General features: G+C 31.9%; 1 protein-coding gene across 1 annotated transcript in view; it reads left to right on the plus strand.

The window, feature by feature from the left end:
- Positions 1-22,123, plus strand: part of LOC115874949 — a 229,193-nt gene that overhangs the window by 72,447 nt on the left and 134,623 nt on the right. Inside the window, exons 12-19 of the mRNA XM_030890257.1 lie at positions 6,206-6,335; positions 12,449-12,501; positions 15,182-15,223; positions 15,283-15,396; positions 15,485-15,510; positions 15,564-15,690; positions 20,533-20,650; positions 21,022-21,129. Of these exons, the coding sequence (XP_030746117.1) occupies positions 6,206-6,335; positions 12,449-12,501; positions 15,182-15,223; positions 15,283-15,396; positions 15,485-15,510; positions 15,564-15,690; positions 20,533-20,650; positions 21,022-21,129 (718 nt within the window). The remainder of the gene's footprint in view (positions 1-6,205; positions 6,336-12,448; positions 12,502-15,181; positions 15,224-15,282; positions 15,397-15,484; positions 15,511-15,563; positions 15,691-20,532; positions 20,651-21,021; positions 21,130-22,123) is intronic.

A 22,123-nucleotide genomic window follows, 5' to 3' on the forward strand; every position in this document is an offset into this window, starting at 1 on the left:
TTAAACGTATTTTTCCGTCGTTAGTTGTGAGGTTTGATTTGTTATCTTGTCACATGCTTGTCACTTAAAAAATAAATTCCAAAAAATTCTTTTTTGTTAAAAATTAAATCTATACATAAAATGTCTACGTTATTATTAGAGATTTTATTATGGAGTCGTTATTATGGTTCGATTTTGCTCTTGAAACAAATATAATTGAAAGATCCAGGAAGATTCATGAATACAGGTTGGCGTTTACTTTGGCTACATAGGTTACATTTCCTCCAGCACCGTATCTTGTAGATTTTTCAATTTTATCTATTTCTAATAGTATGTACTGCTAATACTCTTCATTTTGGCGTTAATATCATCAATACTAAGTCCTATTTGTCCCATTACTTCCTTTCATCCAATTTGCTTATTTTTATATTTATCGCTTTTAATATCCCACAAGCATTCTTGCTCTTTATAAACCTGAATAACCTTGAGAGTTTCATTTTTAGATAGTTTTCTGGTCAGTCTACTACAAATTCAATAATTTAATTGCGTATATAGCAGGTATAAACAAACCAATTATACCATATATAACAGAGGATCAAGAAATACACTAAGGAAGTACGCCAGCGTCTGGTGTCAATTCGTAGGTACGTCAGTAACCAGTAACTGTCATTACGTGTTTAGACGTATCTACAAGAGGGAACGCGGATGATGGTTGTATTGTATTGTATTCACTAAGAGTGAGTCCCAAGTGGGACCCTCCACGGCTGCCGCGAGGGCCTATTGTGGCTCAGTTTCTACAAGCTCTTTAATAGAAAAAGAGAATTAAAGTTCCCCCTCAAGATCCCTTTTGATATAGGCTGTTATGTCCGAGGGTGATATGTCTCCTAAGTCTGATAGGTCTAGCGTGGTTTTGCCAAACACCTGAAATCCGGTCCTGCCCCCAGCGGGGCAGGTACACATAACGTTCTTCATTGTTTCGTTATCTTCCATACAGAGTCGGCATTCGGCGTCTTCCACCAGTCCCATCCTCTGTAAGTGTGATCTCATCCGGTAGTGGCCCGTGTATATTGGTTTGGTTTGGAACGTACGCGCTCCATTCCTACCAGCCTTTAAGACTACTCCTGTTTTATGTTTGGATAGTCTTGCTATGTTTGGATGGTCCTAACCTAACCCAGCCTAACCTAACCTAACACAATTTATTTAAATTCATTTCAAGTCCGGCTCTGTTTTTTTTAAATATTTAATCTATTCATCGTTCCAAAATTGATAAGCCTTCAAACTTAACAATGACGTGGGGTAAAACATTGAATACGGAAAATCAAATGCAATAAAAAGTAATATAAAATAAATAATATAAGTATAATATAATATAAACAATCAAATAATTTTTCTGGAAGATGGATTGGAAATGGTAGAGCAGTATATAATAGCCAGCGAGGTTCCTGAACCTATCGTCAAGAGCCAGGGGAGGGGGGCATTATTTGACGTCATTTGTAAAAGTGAAACCAATATTTTTCAATATTTACAATAAAGAGTACAAAATGCACTATAAGAAGAAGATATCTTCAAAGAGCTATAAATAAATGTAAAATCGCTTATTTCTGGGGCTTACTCAACCGGGTCTCACAATACAAATTCACCTCCATGGGCGCCGGACAGGGGGGGCAAGAGGGGGCATTTGCCCACCCCTGGATCACTGAAACAATAAAAATAAAAGCTATACTTACATTCATCTGTAAAAAAATAATCATTATTATGAAATATTTAGGTGTTACCTGTAAAAAAATAAAAAATGTGGTAATTATTGGGAAAACTGGAAATCGTCCGATTTTCACCAAAATTGGTATACACACTATTTTGAGGTCGTAGATTACGAATCTACTTTTTTCTTGGCGGTCTCTTACCGTTTTTCAGAAAAACGGAAAATTATTTCAACATTGAATTTTTCTTTATTTCGGCCCTATAAAGTAATAATTTCACTATATTTTCATTATATTATAGTTTATCTAAAAGCCACACTTGATTGGGGATAGAAAAGTGTCCAACATTTTACTGAAAAACACTTTTCTTAACAAAATAGCAAAGAAAATTGAGACCAGATGGAAGTTTGACATTTGATATATCCTTCTTTCTCTCTCCTATGTAATAAGAGAGACAAATATATTCTAGACCTAATCTAGAAATTTGAAAATTTACAACGTTGCCATATCTTCTATTTTTTCGGGTGATTAGGGATTTTAAATAAATTACCTATTATGAGATCGACAATAATTAAATATACACCTATATCCACAAAATTACGCGGAAGAGTTTTGATTGCATTGGTTTTAACTTCTTTGCGGAGGGGGTTAATCTTTTTTTAGTTAATCTAATAATATAACAACAAAAGATTAACACCCTCTGCATGGAAGTTGTAACCAATGCAATCAAAACTCTTTCGTGCAACTTCGTGGGTATAAATAGTCAGATCTCGTTGGTAAAATAGCAGTTATGGGAAGGAGCCGTTCTTCTGGCGACCGCCTTTCGTAATTCCAGAATGAGCGAAAAAAACACGCTAAATTTAGGTTTAGCATTGGCAACGTTGCTTTAAATGCCAGAAACACATAAACTTACTTCGGGTTTCTCTTATTACCGATTCTGAACCGTCCTAGAACTGTGATGCGTATGCGCAGAAGGAAATATGAAGACATTATTTCATTTGCGCATGCGCTGCAGAGTTCTTGGACGGTTCAGAATCGGTAATAACAAGAACCCGAACAAAGCTATAATCTAACATTTTCAGATTGTTTACAAATTTATTTTAGCAAATTTTCTCTATTATGCATAGAATTGGTTAAAAAGTAACAGAAAATAGCAAAACCTTAAAAATATGAGAAATTAAGAAAAATTCGATATTGAAATTATTTTCCGTTTTTCTCTGAAAAACGGTAAGAGACCGCCAAGAAAAAAGTTCAGATTCGTAATCTACGACTTCAAAATAGGGTGTATACCAATTTTGGTGAAAATCGGACGATTTCCAGTTTTCCCAATAATTACCAAAAATGTAAATTTTTTATTCATTTTTACCTTGCCCCCCCTAAATTTCATTCTTCCGGCGCCCATGTTCACCTCAAATATCCATTTAGTTGGTCACTGGCAAGCACTCTCTCATTGTACATGAAAATAACAAAACAAACATTTACTGATCTGGATAAAATTAATAGTTAAATAGTAAGACTCACCCGGGGGTACTCCGCCCCCTAGATACTGATATATTCTATTCAATATATCCCATTCCATATTTTCCATCTAATTCAAATATAATTCGGTTATATATTGGTTAATAATCTTCAACAACTAGCTAGTGTCCCCTGAAATAGTATAGGGGCTTCCCCCGGACGCAACTCTGCCGCTAAACAGATTCGCATCCCAATCGAATAAGCTAATTGGGGTACCTCACTAGTCTCTCTACTCCAACGCCGCATCGTGTCAATCGAGAAGACAAGGGAGACCTGAAACTCTCAAGACCAACCTCGAAGGAAAGACGTCACCAGAGGTTTTCTTCCGGTCAAACGACCCGTTGCCTTACAGTACTTGCAACGTTTATAGTCAAAAGACTCTCAACCCCCAAATAGCTCTATGACAAAACACAACACAACAGCCGGCTGGCCAGTCTACTACTGAACCGCCGTAGGCAAGCTAAGCCTCCTCTTACATCACAATTTTACCGGATCGTAAATGTTTACATTACTTGCCAATGAATCATACTATTTTCTCTAATCGACTTTAAAATAGAGTGTTTTAGCATTACTAGATAAATAAATAGAGAGTTTCCGAATTATAAAACCATTATTATAACCAACTTATTTTCCAAGTTTTACATAAAATTAAACGAATAATAAATTTGTGCGATAGGAAGGGTGGTACATGTAGGTTCGAATATGTAGAGCATTAGAAAGTAGTTTTTAGAAATTGATTTATTTATAATAACTACGATTAATTTATGCATATTATTAGATCGTACACTGAGATTCCAAATTAAAAATAAAAAAAGTTATCGTTAAATTGCTGACCTGGATATTATTTATTTTAATCTTTCAATTGCCTCGATTTTCCTTATTCAATGTTAATTATTAGTGTTGATCAATATTGTTACGATGAATATAATCAGATTAAGTAATTTAAAAAGGCAGAGCCGGACTTGAAATTATTTTAAATAATAATTAAATAGTTTTGTTGTTGTTAAGGTAGGTACACAAAACAAAAAAAAGTATGAAGTGTGGTATGTCATTTTACTTATGAGACCGATTTCTTTCAAAATCTGAAATAAAAAATGCAGGTCGGTATTTAAAAAAAATAAGTTGGACTCTGTATCTCACATATTATCAGCTAATTTGAAAATCTAAAAATATTATCAGATAGCCCTAATATAGTGGCTATAAGAATGTGCAATTAGTTTTTTGATTTTCTATAAAGTAACGACAGAAAAAAATAAAATTGATTTTCAAAAAATCCGTTTTTTCCAAAAAACTCAGCAATCCTTGAAATTTTTAAAACTTTCTTGATGACATCCTAAGGTGCAACTTGGCCCCAATTTAACCATTTTTGTATCTATTACGGTTTCCGAGATACTAATGCTCGTACCTCGAATTTGTAGTACCCTATACCGGGTGTTGCATCGTCGGACGGGACATAGGAAATCCCATGTAAATTTTAATGGGGTCAATTATTGGCTTCCCTAATTATTTTAGAGAATAATTAATTCTATTTAGGTGTATTGAAGAGCACTAAAACCCACATTCAAAAGAATAACTTTAGATATTTTTGATTAACTCGTTTACGAGTTATCGCCGATTTCTTTTTAAATATTTCTCCTTTCTTATGGCCCTGTATTTACTTATGAGTACCAGTCAACGTAAAAGATAATTGTCAAATGAAATTGTCATTTCAGAAATTTACCTATTTAGTGCTTTATTATTATTGAAAACTCATTCCTACATCGGAAATCTTAATGATGTATTTATAAATACAAATTAATATGAATTAAAGTAAAATAAAGTAATCAATTACAAGGTTAATTATAGTATTATTACAATATTCAATAACTTATTAATTTAGGTACTATTAAATGACAACTTCATTTAACAGTTATCTTTTACCTTGACTGGTGCTCATAAGTAAATACAGGGTCATAAGAAAGGAGAAATATTTAATAACTTATTAATTTAGGTACTATTAAATTAATCATAATTAATCTATCCGTGTTTGCTCTTTCCATCATATCAAAACAAAACGCCTGCCGGCGTATTTCGTCCCCATCTCGTAGCTCTTGGTGCTTTTCATATTTGAAGGAATAGTATTTATGTCGTTTCAAAATTCGAAACGCTGTAGTGTGATCTATTTCTATTTCATCCTCAAGTTTTCTTGTGCTGATCTTTCCATCGTTCTCTTCCAGGCACAATAAAACTTCCAAATCGGTATCATTTCTTGCATCTTCTCTTTGTTCCTGCCTTACTTCACATCTGCAGTTATTTATTAGGGTACCTTTGGTCTCAAATCTCTGGATATTCCTTGCGATTGCAGATTTCCCAGGTATCGGTCTATTCGGATACAGAGCAGCAAACATGTCCGACACCTTTTGATAACTGTTTCCTTGATAATACCATTTAATCATCGTAGGTATGAGTTTTTAATAATAATAATAAAGCACTAAATAGATAAACTTCTAAAATGACAACTTCATTTGACAGTTATCTTTTACCTTGACTGGTACTCATAAGTAAATACAGGGCCATAAGAAAGGAGAAATATTTAAAAAGAAATCGGCGATAACTCGTAAACGGGCTAATCAAAAATATCTAAAGTGATTCTTTTGAATGTGGGTTTTAGTGCTCTTCAATAAACCTAAATAGAATTATTCTCTAAAATAATTAGGGAATGCAATAACTGACCCCATTAAAATTTACATGGGATTTCCTATGTCCCGCTCGACGATGCAACACCCGGTATATGGTGAAAATGTTTGCCAAGATTGAAATTATTTTGAAGAATATTTAAGAGACTACGGCGCGGCGGCGCGGCGGGTCAATCTTTAATATGCCGTTAATTGGGTCACCCACCTTAATATAAAATAGATTGGAGTAAAAATCTCACATACGGAAATCTGATCTAAACAGGAAATCTGACATACGGCCACTCTGTAATTATTTTATATTATATAATAAGTTTATCAATATATGATTTCTAGAACTGGATTCCTTACATTTCGAAAGCAAATTTCGTCGACAACAGGGAGGCTTATTTGACCGTTCTCCAGTTCCTGAAAGCGCGAGTCCACCTCAATTATCTGACGATGAGTCTTTTCGGATGTATGAAAGGTACTCTATACAGTAATATCCAACAAAAACGAATGAAAATGGAAAACAATAATCTATTGTAATCGCAAAACATTTTCCGATGCATGTCATCAATCATATCGACATTGACACTAAAGTCTATAAACCTGACTAAATACAATTTTGGCAAAAATGTTTAAATTTGTTGTATAATTTAAGATACCGAGTAGCTCTTCATTTTAATTTATAGAGCAAATGATTGTAACAGATATTTTATTTAGATTAAAGCTGCAAAAATTAGTTTAAACCGAATTTTATTATCGCTATGTTGGTTTGTGCCGTGTTCAGCAATGTTCTCCTTTATTATTTAACAATTATCCTAGTGTCAGTCATTATTTTGTATAATATTGTGTTGTTGTTGAATCTTTGTGGGTAATTCTCGTTTTTTTGCCTATTTTTATAGTCTTTTTTTTTAAATTGCACTTTTAAGCACAAACAGTTCTTCTAAGACACCACAAAACACCAAAACACTTTTACTTTTACACTGGACGCGCGTTTCGCTAACCATGTTAGCATCATCAGATGATTATAAACTGAAGAACAGTTTATAATAGTAAAAGTAAAAGTGTTTTGGTGTATTGTGGTGATTTAGTGTTTTTATTTTGCTGTGTAACACCAAAGGTTCCAACCCTCAACTGTAATCTTCTAAGAACTAAATTTTCGAATTGTTGGATTGAATTTCTTGAAACTGTATAACCCACAAAATTCTAAAAGTTACTGGTTTGTGGAAGTATGCTTTGGAATTAAATAAGACAATACAAATTTCACTAATGACCTATATTAAATTAACAATCTTAATAATCAACTACAATTGGCTGTGACAGTCTTGTCAGTAACAAAAATATAATCTGGAATACTTATGTGTATTTCTGCTTCGGTTGGTTGGGAGAAAGACCTCACCCTCTTCGCTGCACTCATCCGCCGGTGGGTAGCGTGATTATCCGGCTAACGTTGGAGAGCTTGTGAGACACAAGCAGTCTCAGTGCGCGAGCTACTCATGGAGAGGGTCAATTTTTGTATCTTCCTAGAAGATAACACAAACAGCAGTATTCTACTCAACACAATTAATAAGTACCCAGTTTTGTGGTGGTGTTCAAAAATCGCCAAGTAGCCTGTCACGTCGTTGCCAATAGCTTGTACAATAATAATACTTAAAATTTAAATGACATGTATAGATAGTGATTGAAATAAACAATATCCAATCTAAATCCAACTACTAATTATAGTAAAAATTATAATTAAAATTTAAAAAAATAGACAATGACAGTTTAGATCAAGTTATAATAATTGAAAAGTTCGTCCAAATTATTTAAAGAATATAAAGATAGTATTATATAAAAAAAATATAAAAGAAAAATATTTTTGCTCCCTCTCTCTCTAGAAAATTCCAGACCACCACAATCATTTTGGTACGACTTGAAAAAAATAATATATAAAAAACGTATAAAGGAAAACGTAACGAAAATATTTTCGATACAACTGTGTATTGAAAATATGCCGAAGCAATTAAACTATCCAAGCAATGAGCTTGTAGCTTCCCTGTTTTTTTTTAACTATTTTGAACGAGAACGTGACAATAAAAGTGGCAATATTACCCTTACTGCAGTCAGAAAAGTAAGTTTGAATGATAAGCACATTCTACCACTTTCAAAGTTAGTTTTTATTAAATTCTGTCAGTATTAGTTTGTGTATTAATAGCACCCTCTTACTTGTTATTACCACTTATGGAGTTGTAAGAGGTACAATTGTAAGAGGTATCAATAAATAAGTAACCCCATAATAATGCTTATAATAATCTTCCTAATGGACTAGTTTTTGCCAATATGTAATAAGTAAAATAAGCTAAAAAACAAATAAATAAATTAATCACTAAGATATTAGTTTTTAAACTAAAAATAAAACGTAAAACTCTTTAAAAAATGATATAATAAATATGTTGTTTGTCAATTTTAAATTAAGGTTCATCTCATAAATTTATCTCAATCTGGCAGCGCTGTCACCATCACTTGTCACTCAAAATTGATGACGCGCATCGGAAATTGATTTGCGATTACTATAGTACTATCAGAGTATACAGAGTACTACTGAAATTGGCAAACACATTTCGATGGCTAATAGTATTCCTATCAAACGAACGAAAAAGAAAGTTATTGCAAGTATAAAACATGTACCATGAAAAAGTAATTTTTGCTCCGAAAAAAACATGCTATTTTTTTCAAATATCACAAATAAATTTTTTAAATAATTTCAAACGTTACAAATAATATAAAAAGATTTAAAAGTCATATCTTGTATGAAATTATATATCGAGAAACTATGGTTACGCTTGTTGAATTTGACACTTCATGTCAGTTAATATTTTCGTACTTTTATGCTTAGGCTTAAAAGTGCTGTACTTTTGTACCTAGACGTTAAGATTACTTTTTTATATTGTCAATCACATCGCAAAAATTAATACTTGTGTGACGTTTGAAAAAAATATGTTTTTTGTGGCGAGGCTGTTCGTTTGATATTGCAGGTGAGGCACAAAAAGTAATTTTTACTCCGAATGGAACATGCTATTTTTTTTCAAACGTCTCAAATAATTTTTTAAACAATTTCCAACGTTGAAAATAATATCAAAAAATTTAAGAGTATTATCTTGTAAGTAATTGTAATTATAATCGAGAAAATATGGTTACGGTTCGCTGGATTTAACACTTTATGTCAATTTAATAATATATTTTCGTACTTTTATGCTTAGGTGTAAAAGTGCTATACTTTTGTGCCTAGGCGTTAAAATAACTTTATATTGTCAATAACGTCGCAAAAATTAATACTTTTGTGACGTTTGAAAAAAAAACAAATTTATCTATGGAAATGAAGCAATAATTTACTGGCTGCATTCATTTTTCCGAAATAAATGCAGTTACGGCAGTATTGAATAATTGGATGTATTGCGTTATGTAGTTAGCTGTTCTTTGAAAAATGCTCAACATTATTTCATCAATTTTTCGATTTAGCTTCATTCGTTTACACCGGGTGACTCAAAAAAAACATGTGTATCTCTTGTGGGAAGATTCCTTACGTAAAAATAAGATTTATTTATTATATTAACATAGGCCCGATTCTGCTTTGTTTCGTAGCTACAGGGGGTTAAAGTCTTGAATTTTTTTCGATTTATTATATATTTTTTCCAAGTGCTTTTAGCGTTTTGAATACATTGTGACATATGTGACAAGTGCGACATATTTTAATTCTAAAAAAGCGTCGGACAGATTCACCTGGGACGTACAGACGTGCGTATGGGTTATTAATGGAATATTTTTCAAAAAAGAAACTGTGCGCCATTGACTTCTTTCTCTTCTTTGAGGTTGTTGCTAACATATTTATGTTGTAGGTCGTTTAATGCCGATTAAAAGTTGTCTCTGGATATTTTGTCGATATCTGTCTCCTTAATGAAATAAACACAATTTTATTAATTATCTTTAATCTAAGTCTAACAGCAACCTTTACAATTTTTTATGTCATTAACTAGCCATAGTGTTAAATAAGTACTCATTGATTCCTCACCAAAACATGCGAAAAAGAGTTCCTATAAACATAGATGCAAAAACGCATAGTTTTAAAGTTACAGGATGTTCAATGTATTTTATAATAATTATCTTAAATACAGTTATTTTTTTCTTGAATTTACTGTAGGTAGTACTGAAATTCAGTGTTATATTTGATAATAAATTTGATTAAATAAATAATATGTTAATTTTATTTTTATTTTATTAAGTGTGAATTTTAATACAATTTCGTTGATCTCATCATGAAAATCGAAATTGACAAATCAAGTTACAACTTTTAATCGGCAATAAGCAAGCTACTCTCGTAGCTAATTAATTGGTTGATAAAAATTCAGAATCGGATCTATGTTAATACGAAAAATAAAGCTTATTTTACGTGAGGAATCTTCGCACGAGATATAAGGGTGGTAAAGTGTAACTGTTTGGAGCAACGTCTTTTTTGGTCGCCGTTTTTCGTCCTCGCTTACTACCTCGGAATTTAGCTATAACAATCTAGCAACCCTATTTACGACTTAAAAAATTAGCTAGTGAGTACTCCATCATGCATAAATACATAATTTGTCTCTGTACGATGACAACTTCCTCCAAACGATATGCTATTTAAATACAGTGTATTGCCAATATTCGTAAAATTTTACTAGAATTCTGTAAACTTAAAATCAACATCCTTGCTGTAAGAAAAGATGATGAAAAAACAACAGAAATTTAACAAATTATTAATATAGATGCATGTTAGATAAATATTTGCCTGAAAAAAAGGAACGTAATCAGTAATTTTAGATTTTATCTCGAGAAACGATGTTAATGTTTAAAAAATGTATCATCTAGATGCCGAAAAATTGGCATAGTTACGTAAAAATAAAAAACGGTTTTTAACCCTTTATGGGTTGATGGTCGCTAAGTCAATCATTTTAATTTAATCAACTAATCAGTCGCGTGGAAGCGTATTATCGCCCAGTTTGTGCGCTATGCGTATTTCTATGCGCGCTTTGGCCATTTAATCATATCTAGACGTTGGCCGAATTGGCGCGAAAGATTAAAGTAAGCGGTTGAATATTCGACCAGTGAGCATCAGTGACACTGAGTTTGCTGTATATCATATAGATAATAATTGTCGTCTAAGCATTTTCTATGCAAATTTTGTGTGATAAAAATTTAAAAATATAGAAACAAATATATCTGTGACGTTTATTTCTTTCTGTTTAGTGCACTAAATTTACGCCTCGGATAAAATTTTCTAAAATCGTTAACATATCCTGTATATTTTCGATCATTTCTCATAGGATGCGAGTTTATCGAAAAACAAAATTTGATTTACTTGATATGGGCAAATTTTTGAGTAGAGAGCTAACAGAGATTATACAATTCTATGTATATTTTTCCTATATCGAAGGATGCGATTAATAAGTGATAATCACCTAAGTGATTATCGCTTGGTGGCCATATTGTAATTGTCATTTTTTGAAATATTAATTTAGAATCATTTCTGTCAGTTCCAAAAATATTCTGTCAATTCTTATTACAAAATAGTAAAAGAAAGATTTGGTAAAAAGGATATATGTACTTTATTTCGTTGTATAATCTTTTGAATACAACTGGATGTTTCGGGATTACCTAATACTTTTGCCTGACACTCAATGCGACACCGGCAACACTACTCCTCCTTCGGAGTCGTAGTATTGTCCAAACCAAACCAAACATCTTGTGGTATTACATCCGATTATACAGCTCTATGTATATATTTCCTATATAGAAGAATGCGATTAATAAGTGATAATCATTTAAGTGATTATCGCTTGGTGACCATATTGTAATTGTAATTTTTTGAAATATTAATTCAGAAGACATTTCTGTTAGTTCCACAAAATACCCCGTCAATTCTTATACAAAATGGCAAAATAGGAGGGATAATATATGTACTTTAGTTCGTTGTATAATCTTTTGAATACAACTCGATGTTTGGGGATTACCTAATACTTTTGCCGAGGAGGGTAACGCATTTCGTGTCAGGTAAAAGTATCAGGTAATCCCGTATAATTCGGTAATCCCGAAACATCTTATGGTATTACATTCGATAATAGCTTACTCTTTTTTCCTACATTGGATGATACATACATGATCATAACAGTCTCTGGATGAAAAATCGACCACCACTGTCTTATTTGTTAACTTTTTGAAAATTGTTATTAAGAAGATATGCTCCCTTTGTGCTAGTTTTTATATTTTCGAAGTCAGTTTGATCAAACCAGAAAATTATCAGTACTGCCCTATAAGGGGTTAAAATTCGAGCAATAAAGGCATTTATTAACTATAGTACTCGTATTCACACCCCCATGTATACTTTTCAGTGGTACCCTATTGATATATTTAGTACAATACCTTTTTTAGATTTTTCTACCGTGTCATAAAAGAAAAATGGCGTCCAATTGGTTTAGAAGTGTTGTTTAGAATGCCTGTGTTTAGAATTTCCAAGCTAAAAGCCTGACGACGATATCTTTATTGTATGGTACTCTAAACTAACAACTTTCAACTTATTTTTAGCTTCTACCGGGAACAAGATTCAAGTCCATCTGAACGAAGTACATCCGCACGAGGTAAGCTATACAAAATATAAGGTATATCAAATTGTCCCAATATTCTATATCATAAAAATCCTCTAAACTATCCGCGAAATGTTTTACTAAATATTTCTGGAAATACTTTCAGAAGGAAACTCTCATAAGAGCCTGTATTATAAAAATTTGTTCCCACGTTTCCTGAAATAGATCGAGACGCGCCGCCGCCGTGATTGTTTGTTTGTTTTTTATTGTTAACCCTGAACAATAAAAAAACAAACAAACAATCACAGCGCGTCTCGATCTATTTCAGGAAACGCGGGAACTAATTTTTATAACACGGGCTTATATTTTTATCGCACTATTTTGTGAAATAGCACGATGCAAACAAGGTCAAACGTTGTGGTGGCTTCAGAAAAATAAGTAAGCATGGAGTATGAATAAATATCATTAATTTGTAATAAAGTGTAATGTAATACAACTATATTAAACTGATATGAAAATTCAAAAACAGTGCATTTAGAAAACAGTTACCGATGGTAGATGAAATTGGCAATTTCTCTAAGGTTACAAAAGAATATTTAGTTTTAATCTAAATTTTACAACTACAATAAAAAACAGTGAATAAAATTTAAAATGTGCCTTATAGGTTTTATTAGTTCACTATTGTTCACTATTGAAGGCATAAGAAATAGTAAAATTCAATATTTATTTACCCACAGTGGATCAGACTAAACAGTGCATTTAGAAAACAGTTACCGATGGTAGATGAAATTGGCAATTTCTCTAAGGTTACACAAGAATATTTAGTTTTAATCTCAATTTTACAACTACAGTAAAAAACAGTGAATAAAATTTAAAATGTGCCTTACAGTTTTTATTAGTACACTATTGTTCACTATCGAAGGCATAAGAAATAGTAAAATTCAACATTTATTTACCTACATAGGATCAGAACTCAAAATATATTATGTATATTATTATGTGTATATCTATACAAAATGATTTGATATTATAATACAGTCATCAGAAAAGTCTAGTGATAATTTTACAAAATCATAAATAAAATAAAGTGGTAATTGTTTAGTAAACGGTTCTTTCGTTAGTTTTAAAAAATATTTAGTTTTTTTTCTCTTGCTTGCAAAGGTAAATTCATATTGTTTATAAATATTATAAAAAGTGCATGTGCAAAAAATGTCAATACAATAAAATGTAAAAATACAACAAAATGTAAGAAAGTCATAAAATTCATGTAATGAATATACATTAATTTTTTATAGAAAAATGTATCAATGTACTATGAATGTCAAAAGATGTCAATTCATATTATAGCAACTAAAATTTAAAACAAAAACTGTATAAAATTGTAACAGCAACGAAAAAAAATAGTAACAGCGCTTTCAGATGGAGCGGACCGTCCGCGACTTCGAGCAAGTACTCATGAGTTTATATGAACAAAATCCGGACGGAGCATACGCGACCCATGTCCAATTGTTCATATAACTCAAGGTTACCATGAGGTACTTGCTCGAAGTCGTGGACGGTCCGCTCCATCTGATAGCGCTGTAAGGTAGCAAAATTCCATTTTTCGTTCACCTCAATAAAACTTTCACAAAAAGTAAGTAACGCTTTGGCAAACCCAAGTAGGTACCTAGATTAGATTTATTCTTATAAGAAAGTACGTTTTTTCGAAAATTGATGTTCAAAATTTTATAAATTACAGGCGGTTTATAGAAATTAAATATAATTTTTAATATTCAATACCGTTTCTCAAAAGTGAAACAGAAATTATTGTTAATTTATTGGTACCTACTTTAGTAGGTACCATGTGCCTTTTTCTTCTACCTACAATTAATTTAATTAATAAATATACCATTTAAAAATAAATATAATTTAAATATCTGCTATTTTTTTATATTTAGGTACGCCTGTGTATCTGCAGACAAAATTATAATATAATAATATACCTAACCCTACTTATTTTTACTTACGGGTAAAATGTTACATCTGGATTTAAATGATACACTCGCTTGTACATAATACATGAATGTACCCTATTTTCAAATTAATATCCACAGAAGTCCACAAAATAACGCAAAAATACTATAAAACTGTAATTAAAGAGTACGGAGCATAAACGGCCGAATGGCAACCTCGCAATAGTAGAATCTATATAAGAAAATTCATTCATAGTCGAGATCAGTTGTACTACGCCGGCATATTTCTAAAAGTGACGTTGCCAAACTGCTTCTTATTATTAAATTTATATTTTTATTCCATTATAAAATTTAAAATAGTTAAGCAGCAGCAACGAAAAAATTAACGTTAGCAAATTAATGTACTTGATATATTACAGAAATCTAACGAAATTATTTATTACCAATTGGTTGTAGTGTTTAAGTGAATACTAATACCAACATACAGGTAAATCTGGAAAATGTTTTCGGTGTAAATCAGATGGGAAAATAAAGATAGAATAATGTCCAATGAAGGAAAAAGGCAAACAATTGTATCTCTTGAGTTTAAATATCTTTGATTTTAATAAATATATAAAACCGTCTAAGCATTTCTTTTAAACCGTCTTTCATTCGTCAATAGTCTATGCTGCTGGCGGTAATTTTATTCCGCACATCAAATGAGATAATTAAACTTATTTAGAAAACTCTAGATAGAGATACTGTAGTGGTATATTTACAATATATTAATTATATTGTTGTAGCGACAAGTACACCACCAGCAGCAGCTGCAGAACAAGATTCAAGTAAGACAAATTTTTATTTTCGAATTTTATTTTTCTAACATCCTCTATATATCGTTTAGGGCTTCAACGTGCTCAGCTGGAAATAAAAGCATGGGAACAAGAGACGAAGCTAAGACAAGGATCGCCAGAAGCAAGAAGAATTATAGATGAGGCTCAAGGGCAACTTATGTTAGGTACACAATAAATTCTTCGAAATCTATATGTTATTGATTTTTATTTGAGTAAATTAAAAACAATATTTAAGCATGTTGTCTTCCACAGGTGCACCAGGAGTGAATGAGGAAGCGGTAGGTAAATAGATTTATATATCACTTAAAGTCTGAAAACAACGTTTTTATAGCCTTTTCCTACACAAAAACCACAGAGGGTCCTTCCGAAGCCAGCATTTTCTCCCACAACTGGTTCTCCCTTAAATGTCCCAAGTTACGACATTCAACCAGATGATCTTGGTGTTAATTATGACGATGGTACGTTTATACTAAAGAAAGAGCCAAACAAAAACACTATTTTTTTAATGTTAAAGAATACATTCATTAAATACGGAACTACGATATTCCCATTTTCTTTCAATATTTTTAGTGTAAATCCTTTGGTGTCAGATTTGTTTGACTTCTCAATTGACAAATTTGAATAATTACCATTATGTTACTTTGGAAAACTAATAGTCTAAGACCTGACGACATATTTAGAGAACATATTTTAGACAAGTTAGAATAGCAAAAAAATTATATTTTATTAACTGGTGAATCCAGAACCCTAAGTTTGGCAGAGGTATTGCGGTTATTTCGCTGCTGCGCAACACATGACATTTGCAATAAAATATATCTAAAAAATATCCTTTGTGCAACTTGAAATTTGCTCATTCCCAAATTTTAGCATCTATGTAACTCAGAAATAAATATTCCAGATTTTTTTTTGCTTTTAAAGTGTAACCAGACTATCCTAAATATATTTAATAGGTATACTTGGAAAATGTATTGGTGAAAATGTCTTTATGTCAGGCACGGTAGAAAACGAATGGACAGTAAACGATTTTATTTAGATTACTTTTAAACTGAAATTATTCAACAGCCATAAATTGGTTCCATTAAATGTTATATAATATAATTTTTAGATGAAATAAATAAGGAAAAGCTTTAGCACAGAATGTTACAACAGAAAAATAAAATACATGCTTTAGTTAACATTAGTTAAATAATGAGAAACCCTCTTTTCCTTTAATAACATTCTTGGTCACAATAACCTGAACTTACAATTACAGTTGATAGTTGGAACCTTTGGTGTTACACAGCAAAATAAAAACACTAAATCACCACAATACACCAAAACACTTTTACTTTTACACTGGACGTGCGTTTCGCTAACCATGTTAGCATCATCAGCAGATGATTATAAGCTAAAGTACAATCTACATGTTGAGCGTTTATATACTCGCTCAGTGGGCACCGAGTGGGCGTGGCAAAACTAGTCAACCGAGTCAAAGCCCACTGAGCGTAACAGTTAGATTTCCGCCACTAGAATAGTAGGAACAAAGAACTTGAAGGAATTGGACCGTTATCTCTGTTCATACTATCTTTACATTTATTATTAATAAACTAAACTTAAAATTAACATTACAGTTGAGGGTTGGAACCTTTGGTGTTACACAGCAAAATAAAACATTAAATCACCACAAAACACCAAAACACTTTTACTTTTACACTGGACACGCGTTTCGCTAACCATGTTAGCATCATCAGCAGATGATTATGAACTAAAGTACAATCTTCAAGTTGAGCGTTTATATACTCGCTCAATGGGCATCGAGTGGGCGTGGCAAAATCTAGCCAACCGAGTCAGGGCCCCCTGAGCGTAACAGTTAGATTTCCGCCACTAGAGTAGTAAGAACAAAGAACTTGAAGGAATTGGACCGTTGTCTCTGTTCATACTATCTTTACATTTATTAATTATGATGCTTTCATATGCATCTAATTTCCTGTAATTTGAGACTTGTTTAATTAATTTTAAATTATTAAGATCTATACAATGTTCTTTATCAACAATATGTTCGGCAACGCAAGATTTATCCGGTCTACCATATCTTATCTGAGCTAAATGTTCTTTAAATCTAGTTAATATTGATCTTCTACTTTGCCCAACATATTTCTGATTACAATCTTTAACAGAAATTTTATAAATACCCGACCTTTCCAGTGGAGGTGTTTTATCCTTTGGATTACCTAATAATTGTTGTAATTTATTATTAGCACTATACACAAGTTTATAATTGACATTCTTAAAAATTCCTTTTAGACCACGGATAACTCTCTATCAAACGGTATTGAAAAATATTTAGACGTATCTTTCTCCACTTGAAAAGTCGAATTTTCAGAAATCATTAACCTATACCTACGTTTTCTAATTAATTTATCAACTAGTGAAGGAGAATATCCATTACACTCAGCTACATTCCTAATGTAATCTCTTTCTATTTCATATCTTTCGTTGGAAACTAAGTAATCTATGAACTAGAAACATGTGACAAATTTATACTCTGAATGCTGAATATATGTGTCTGAATTAAATATGATACAGTTTTAGCAATGTTGTGGACCTACCCAAATCTAGTACTTGATTTGTTACTAGATTTAGTATCTCGACTTAGCTCACTTCAGAAAGAGACGCTTGCGATTACATAGGTCACACCTAAGAAGATGTTTAATTTTATAAACATTTTATGTTTAATATTTTGTGATATTTTTAAGTAGATTTCTTAATAGGAAATTTCTGATTATCTATTAACAGAACTTAATTTGTTCGGTACAATTACTGTATATAGGTTGAATCTTAAATAAATGCAAATATTTTTAGTGCTGGTATATCTCGATAAAAGAAAAATATATTTTCTTTTTGCCGTTTTTCAAATAATTCCAACATAACCGAGTTATTTAAGTTTGAAAATAAAAAAAACTAAAAAAAATTGAAAAAATTTTGAGAGCCACCGGTTTTTTTCTGTAATTTGTTCGTCTAATTTTAGGTTGTATTCCGTTGCAAAACCAGGCAAACCAGACCGGGAAACTACGGCAAAGAGCGGTTCCTGAAAAACATTGGTTTGGTAAAATATTGGAAACGTCAAATGTTGACGTTTTCTAAATTTCAATACATCTATTATAAAATTTATCTTTTATGCATTTTTAATGTACCTATTCTCTGCTTTTACGTTTGCTTCTTCTATTCAATGGAGTTTAATATTGAAAAGTACATTATTAAAAAACCGTGTTCCGTAATAAGAAAACTTTCAGGAAACCGATAGAAACGGAATACACCCTTAATCTTCTATCGATGTTGTCACGTTTTTAAGATATATTTTTTTAATACTACTAATAACCGCCACCCAAAGGGTATTACAAAGGCGCACTTCTTCGTTAATGGAAATAATGTTTTAAAGATGTAAATAGAAAAAGCTTATACATATGTTATTTAAATAGCATATTATGCTATTAAGTTATTATTTATTATATCCGTAACATGCAAGTCCTGCTTTATCTGTCGACAATAACAGACAGAAAACCAATGTCTTTCCATTTTCTTAAGCACTCACGAAACAGACGCACTTACTAACAAAATCCATCTTTGGAAAATCACTTTCTTTAAGATATTGCGCCTTTCTTATGCAGGTATATGATATGGGAAGGAGTTTGCTTTTGTTGGCTTATATTCTAAAGACACTTGACTCTTGACTGATATATCTAATTGGGAAGTCAATCTTCGTGTTATTATAAATAAAAATGAATTGTATCAACTTAAAAGCACTTTGAAAATAGCAAACACATTCACTTCGAATTTTAAATCTGTCTCAACTGTTTTATGGATTTTACTTTCTCTACGATAGGGGCGCTGTTAGGCTATAGAGGTGCGTTTAATAGTTCTTTTTTAAATAAATCGCGCAAACTAGTTTCAGAGATAAACACCTAGTTTATCTCTGCTAGTTCACTTAGTTCTCACCAGAGACAATCCCACTAAATAATCGTCCTAATAGGTCGTTCGCAAATTACATACCTCTACGCAATTAATTTAGTCTTAAATGTATAAGGGCTCTCTAATAAGATATTACGTCAAAACTACCCAAAACTGTCAACGCCTTTGACAGTTGACAGAATAACAAAACAATGTTAACTATTTTAATTATAAAATGGACGAAGAATCGTTTATAATTTTGTTAATTAAGCTCATTATTTTCTTATTTGAAAAATTTCAATGTCACAAGGAGATAGATAAGAAAAATGTTTTTCTTGTAATTTGTATGAATTGGGAAAAAGTGTTTTGTATTTCACGGATTATGTATCTATAAATGAGTGCAAAAGTATAGTGGTTTGGTGTATTGTTGTGAATTAGTGTTTTATTTTGCTGTTGTAACACCAACGGTTCCAACCCTCAACTCTAATATAAATTAGGTACAAAAGATAAAACCCTTAAAATCGAGTAAAAACAATTTATTATACTCAAAACACACGTTTTATGTATTCGTTATTAGAGATCGAGTTATAATGATGTATGCTAGTACCGAAAGGTGTAATCCGGTGTTTAACCATAGTAAATTTTTGATATTTTTAATATAAAATTCAGTTGAAGTGATTAAAAAGTACTCTCTCAATACAAAAAGAAATGCAACGAAGTTACAATTAAGGAATAAATAATAAATCAAATTCAATACAAATTTCACTGGTTTGAAAAGACGCGTAGAAAATTGTGACGTCATTTATCAGCATTTGACTGAATAGTGGACAGAGGGCGCGAGCCTCTACAACCCCTGCAAATATTTGCACTTATTTAAGATTCACCCTATACAATATTCCCAATATCAGATGCGAACGTTATTCAAATTGTTATTAGTCTGTACTGTCCGACAAGCGGATGCTATGGGGCATCGGCAAGGGGAACGCAGTTGTAACCAAAACACACCCGATTTCATTCATAAAATACTCAGAGGCGTGAGTTATGAAAATACTGCGTATCAAATATAACTATATTCATAAACAAAATTACATTACTTTTTACATTTAAAGTAAAATAATGTTATAAAGTTTACTGGAAAATATTATAAATATTCCTGATATATTTTTATAAAACACCGCACGCCTTTGATTATTTTATGAATGAAATCGGCCATGTTTTTAGAAAACTGCGTTCTCCTTACCGTTGCCCGGTTGCTTCAGATCCACTTGTCAGACTGTACTTACTGAATTTAAGATACGTTTACACTTATAGCTTTTAAACTAACATAAATAATAGTTAATCGTAACGGGTTTTTGCACATTATTTGTTTATAGTTTTAGATATTCCCCCTACACCGTTCCCACCATGTGGATATTCCTCACCGCCAGCTGCTCAACGAGATGATCTTTTTACCCGATTGGGAGCACCTGAAATCACAACTGATGACTTTAGGCAAGTTTACAGTAAAAAATCACAGTCCTTTATAACTGAGGGCATTAAAAATGAGTGTTTTATGCTACATATTATTTAATTACGGATAAAGTATTTTCAATGAGAGAATACATAACAGTGAGAATTATTGTCTCTAATTTTAATAATTCACAGGCAAAGTGTGTTTTTGTCATTATGTAGATGTGGTCTGTATAAATTCCTCCGTGATTCATTGGAAGGCTTTATTGGCATAGAAATGATTCATCAATATGTTTTTTGGTACAGATTTCCGGAAATTCACGGACTTCAAATTTTTCTACATAAAAGAAATGTTTGTCTTAACTATAATAAACTTTTTATATATTGAATGCCCAGTATTATCTTTATTTTAGGCCAAGACCACCACAGTATTTCCACCCGGGACTTGATATTGCTGCAGATGATTCACCACCTCCTCCTTTATGTATGGAAGAACAGATTTGTGAGTCAGCTAGTGGAGGGTATGTACTCTAAATTATACATAATTGTTAAATATTTGGTGACCTACGTGCAATACCTAGATAGGCATGTGCGGTCCTCTGGTATACCGGTACCAGGACTGGTACTTTTGAAATATTCCGGTATCGGCATCGTCTTTTATAAAACCGGTATACCGGCTTTGGTACCGGTACCGGAAGACCGGTTTAGGTACCGATACCGGAAAACCGTTATCGGAAGACCATTTTCAATCGGTACAGAAAAATAGGTTCATGATAATATGCAAGTCAAAAAATCTTTATAAAACGATTTCGGTACCGGATTTTGTACAAAGCTGTTTGTGTTCCCCTACTCTAAGTATAATATAAACAATAGCAACATAAGTAGAACATTTTTATAATATAGGTTTTTGTATGTAATAAATATAACAAACATTTATCTTATTATATTATATTATCCTCATTATAGCTTAATTATTTCTTTCTCACAACAAAACTCACATTGAAATACAAGAATCATACAAAATTCTGACCTATTAAAAAAATGCCTTTGAGGTTCAAGTGTGGTATTAAAAAATCAAAGTTATTTTCCAACTAGAGAAATAAAAAAAACATTCTTCCTTTATTTTTGAAAGCTACTTTTTGTAGTGTTGAAATATACTCTCAAGTGTAAATCCGACGTTTATATTATATAAAAGTGCTTTATTTACAAATATTAACAAACAAGCTCTTAACTTTTTTAATCCGTCAGATAAGGGGTTGTTCAACACAGCAGTATTTACAGGCAGGTACTGGGTGGTTGTATTAAAAAGACACTGCTTCTCGAGGGCAAGAACGCAAGCAAACCCTCTGTAACAATTAAAGTAACAATTGTCTGATACATTTACATTTTTTAATACGGTATCTTGCGGTGTATTCCCACTGGCACAGCAACCAAAACTGTTATTTCTGTCTTTTCGATATTCCGGTCGAATCGGTCTTCCGGTATAGCGGTTCAGTATCGATCCCACCGACCAAT

Source organism: Sitophilus oryzae, unplaced genomic scaffold (genome assembly GCF_002938485.1).
Source record: "Sitophilus oryzae breed Bouriz unplaced genomic scaffold, Soryzae_2.0 scaffold_1307_pilon_pilon, whole genome shotgun sequence".
Lineage (NCBI taxonomy): Eukaryota > Metazoa > Arthropoda > Insecta > Coleoptera > Curculionidae > Sitophilus > Sitophilus oryzae.